At 38.0% G+C, this 5,024-nt stretch overlaps 1 protein-coding gene across 1 annotated transcript; it reads right to left on the reverse strand.

Annotated features, from left to right (window-relative positions):
- Window positions 1-1,883: 1,883 nt before the first annotated feature.
- Window positions 1,884-2,349, reverse strand: LOC118830461 (40S ribosomal protein S15a-like). The gene has a single exon (XM_036737318.1). It carries the CDS (start codon window positions 2,324-2,326, stop codon window positions 1,934-1,936), a length of 393 nt encoding a protein of 130 aa, XP_036593213.1. The 5' UTR covers window positions 2,327-2,349; the 3' UTR covers window positions 1,884-1,933.
- Between the last annotated feature and the right edge of the window lie 2,675 nt (window positions 2,350-5,024).

Genomic DNA, 5,024 nt, shown 5'->3' on the forward strand with positions numbered 1-5,024 from the left:
AGACATCAGCATTTCAATGGATCTGTGAACCCACCCATGAAGATATTTCTTCCAGCAGTGTAGAACACAATCCATCCCTGCTTTCCCAATCTGTATGGCAGAAGATAGAAATAAGGGAAGCGTCAGAAGGGGACGGAAGACAGTATTTGAACAATAGTAACCAGGGGCTCAGAATCACTAAGATGAGGGTGTTGTGGTGGTAGAAGTATATTAATCATAGAGGAATTTGTTCAGATAGGTTATCATTGTCCACAAAGTTCAATCCCAAGTATATTTGTCCCAGTGCATCAAGCAGCTGTGTGTGGCTGGAAAGACTTGGGTGAGGGGAGGGAGGACATGAGGGGTGACTGGTGGAGCTGTAAGTGGCAAGCAAGGATGCCTGGACCATGGGGAGCATTATAGAACTCCTAGATTTTCTTCACAGACATAACAATTGGATTCAGGACACACTGCAGAAATTTTGTGTAATGATTTTCTATTTTTCTCTTTTTTGACTTTAGTTATTTTTGAAAACTACAATTTATTTACCTTTTTCCTGTCAAAAACCAACCCACCTTTTTCACTCATATGTCTGGCAAGTTACAATTCTACAAAATTGGGGGAAGGGGGATCATTTTCTCTATGTACTCTAAAGCTAGCATTCTGATAATTACCTCTTAAATGCTGGTTTAAATCCAGCTAGAGATTAAACCCAAGTAGACTTCCCCAATATCCTAACACAATGCCTAGTACATTGTAGATACTTTTAAAATAATTAATAAAATGAATAGAATAGAATTTTCTGTTCCTAGTACAGCAACATATATTTCCTTTTCAAGAGTTCCCTTTGCAAATGAAATCACAGGTCTGGACCAACACATACATCAACAACAGCAACAACAAAATGGAAAAGGCTATGCATAATCAAACCCACAAGTAATCCACAGATCACATTTTAATTAACAGCTATAACATCAATTTTCATCAAAAAATTTACTGGAGTTGTTGACAATGAATGAAGTTATTGATTGAGTTTCACCTTATCTCTCTGTTCAACTTCAGAAACAGAAGGATAATCAATGGAATAGTCAGTAGCCAGAGCTGAAGAGGTGGAGGACAATGGTTCACATTTCTACATCACTTTATGTTCACAAAGTGCTGTGTGTATAAATATGTATGTATGTATGTATGTATATATATGTACATATGCATGTATATGTATGTGTATATATACACATATGTGTATATATACACATATATATGCATATGTATGTGCATATACATACATATAATTTATATATAGATTTATAGCTAGATATATAACTGTGTGTATGTATATATACATGTATGCATATGTATGTATGTATGTATGTATGTATATCTCACAAAAATTTTCCTTACTGTGCAGAAACCATCACTCCAACTTCTCAAACTAATGCAGTTCCCACAATTACCTATATTTAAACTACAGGCTTGTGTTTCTCATTCCAGTCATTTCACAAGCTACTTACTTTTAGAAATGAGCAGAATCTATTAAAATCTCTCCACGGTGCTAATGAAACCTAGTAAGAAGTCTCGTTCCATAGACAGATTGATTAGGTACCATTACCCGTAACATTCATACTGCTTCAACTCTTCCATCATAAAACTGTCAGCAACCTACCTCACAGAGGTGGTGGCGGAATTTTTAAGAGGAAATGAGGAAAATACTTTGAAGGCCAGCAACGAACATGACTGTGCATTTCAGAGTCCTGTCATGTAAATGCAGTCACACACCAAGACATCAGCATTTCAGTGGATCTGTGAACCCACCCATGAAGATGTTTCTCCTAGCAGTGTAGAACACAATCCATCCCTGCTTTCCCAATCTGTGATTTTTATCCACATCCTCTCCATAAATTTTCTTTTTTTTTTTTCCATTGGAGCATTTTATTGGTATGTTTGTTTTACACCCTTAGAAAAAGAATCCCAGGATTTTTCCTCCTGTGTGTTTTCGTCTTGCTTCCTCATGGTCCATGATGCCAGCTGAGGTTGTAAGCACAATAAACCCAAACTGACGGGATGGTAGGAGATTATTCTGCCACTTTTCCAGATCTTTCAATTGAACATCAAATCTGGGGCTGATTACACCACACTTGTTTAATCTGCCCGTGAGGTTCACAACAATTTTCCCTGCTCTGTGATCATCAATGATCTCAAATTTGCCAATATAACCATTCTTCATCATCACAGTTAAGAACCGGACGATTACTTTGGAGCACGGCCTGATGAGAACCTGGCGTTTTCCTCGCTTTTCTGCGTTGTTGATGCTTTTGAGAGCATCTGCCAGGACGTTCATGCGCACCATGGTGGCAGCGCTGCAAGATGGCGGAAAGAGCTCCATAAATTTTCTAAAGAAGGACTACCCCATCCCCAGGAGACCTCCCAGAGTGTTTAACATTTAGTGGCTACCAATGCAGCACTGTGACAATCCATTCATTATTCCTCCATCTTGCTGCATGACTAGCCCACCTCCTTTTCCAGTTATACATTCCCCAGTGGATATCTTGTATACTACCTCTTGTGCATGAGGTATTGCTGGTAATAAAACACGGTCTGCTCCTGCTGGTCAACTTAAGTAGGCTGTGACACATTACATTTATTATTGTTTAAATTTTAATAGCAAAGGTTCTCAATTCAGTCTTAACTATAATCTAATATTTGGAGTTTCACAGAGATAAAGAAGATCATCTATTATGAATAGGTAAAGATTTTGATCAATGAGAATTGCAGCTAGGCTTGGCCTACCAAAGGATTTTTAATAGATTTTTGAAACATCAGAAGTTTTTTTTTTCCTCTTTAATAAGTAATTCACATAATTAAGTGTCTGATAAATACTTTAGTGATGCAATTAGGGAAAATTAGAGAAATTCCTTACCAGATGGTGACTAAATTAATAATATACCTATGGTTACATTTCCTGAATTTGTCTAATTCAACATTTCCCAAACCATGTTTTATGGAACTTTGGTGTTTTGGTGGAAGAATTGAAGCAGAAATATAGGAATAGGGAGAAATTTCCAAAGCTAATGATATTTTCCCTCCAAAGTATTTGTTTATATTTTGAGCTTCAAATCTCCCTAGGCCTTTCTATTTCCACCAGCTGGCCAGGAGTCACCTAGTTGAGATATTTTCTGGTCCTTGGTGCATATCCAATCTCAACCCTCCAATCCTTAATTCGGTAACTTTCCTCAGCTAGTTGACTATTTGGTAAGCGGGGCCAGTGAGGTCTTAATCCTGTGGTATGCTCACTATGGAAGGAAATGTGTAGGGCTCACCTGTCACTAACAACATGAGTACCACCTATAGCCTAGCAAATTAGAGCCTAGAGCTGAGAGCCCAACTCCCACCTTCAAACCCCACCTCATCCCCTATACTATTTAGACCTCAATCTACCCAGTAGATCATGTTCAGGAACCTTTGTGAATGAATTTTGTACGTATTTATCTGCTTTGATATCTCTTGTGTGAAAGTTGAATGAAGACAAGAGCTATGTCTGGGGAACCAATCTGGGGTCAGAGAAAGCATTCGCTGGACTTCTGAGGGGGCACTACAACAAAATTCACCAATAGAAAAACGTCTCTTTCTCTGTTTGGGATTCTTTCATCCAATGTATCCGATGACTATATCACCATTCCCCAGTCCCTCAACTTTCTTCTCCTCAGCCGGGAAAATGGTAACATAGGTTATAGCAAACAACCAGAGTGGATATGGAAGACCTGACATCAGTGCTGCTTGGATCAGAGCAAGGAATGCATTTTTCAGGCTTACAGGTTGGGCAATCATACAGATCCCAGAGCATATAGTGTCCCATGGACTGCATACAAGGTGGCTGGGTGGCAGGCTTGCACCTTGTAGGAAAATACCAGGAGTCAAGCAATGGGGCTTATATGGGGTCCCAGTTACTGGAAAAAAATGTGTAGGCATAGCAGTGAGCAAATAAATCAGATAACGAGAAGAGCAAAGAAGAGGTTTGGGGAACAAGGAATGGGGATGTGGTTTTGGGAGAAAACACATTTGGAGAAGGTATTACATGCTTTAGGCTAAGCCTTGTATACCTTGCAAAGTGTTGCGTGAGGACACTCAGAGCTCAATTTTGTTCAGGAATGACAGCCTGGCCCCCACAATAGATATAAAAAGTGTTTATTAAATTTATTAAATATTAAATTTTTGTATAGAAATGGTCTCATTTCCTCTATAGTAGTTCAAAATTTAACCAAATATCCTTTATTTTAGGACAATTCCATGTCCCTACAATCTCTAAACATGCGTTTATAGATTCTGTCAATATTGATTTAAAACATCCACATGTTCAGTGGCAATATTAGTCTAATAATTTTTGAAATAATTCTGCATATATTATAACTGGTGGAGTAGGGGCATGCATTCATGGAAATGCTTTGTAACTTCAGGAACATCAGAAAGCCATTCCCTAAATGCCATCCCCGGTCGCCTCCAGCTCCTCGGACAACAGCAATATTCATCATCATCATCTTAAATCTATATGCTTTATAATTTTCCAATATTCTCACAGTGAAGCTTGCTGCTAGACTACTCATGATTTCTGTACAATTACAATTTTGAATAATGTAAAGGAGAAGATATGCAATGATTTATTCTATGTATCCTTATAGATGGACATATTGAATCCTCCCATAGGCTATAACTTCTTAAGAACAGGGATTGTTTCATTCTTTATATCTGTATACTAAGTGCCTAGCAAAGTGACTGGCAAATAATAGGCATTTAATAAATGCTCATCAAGCAATTGATAAGGTGGACAGTAATAGGTGACAGCATGTTCCATATGATGGCTTAAATGAGAGAAATGGAATTTAAGCTATCAAGAATATTTATGACTAGAAATGGAGGCAGGATATTCCTATTAATGAGAATGAGAGAATACCGATATTTAGATAAACCCTGGTACCTCCATGACGCTAAATGGACAAAAGGACTCTAGAATATTTGTTTGGTCCTATAAGGAAGATTTATGGAAATTAGAG

Source organism: Trichosurus vulpecula, chromosome 1 (assembly GCF_011100635.1).
Source record: "Trichosurus vulpecula isolate mTriVul1 chromosome 1, mTriVul1.pri, whole genome shotgun sequence".
Lineage (NCBI taxonomy): Eukaryota > Metazoa > Chordata > Mammalia > Diprotodontia > Phalangeridae > Trichosurus > Trichosurus vulpecula.

Bases quoted from the DNA above. Each gene is read 5' to 3' on its own strand.
- LOC118830461 (XM_036737318.1), bottom strand. From the start codon at position 2,326: ATGGTGCGCATGAACGTCCTGGCAGATGCTCTCAAAAGCATCAACAAC.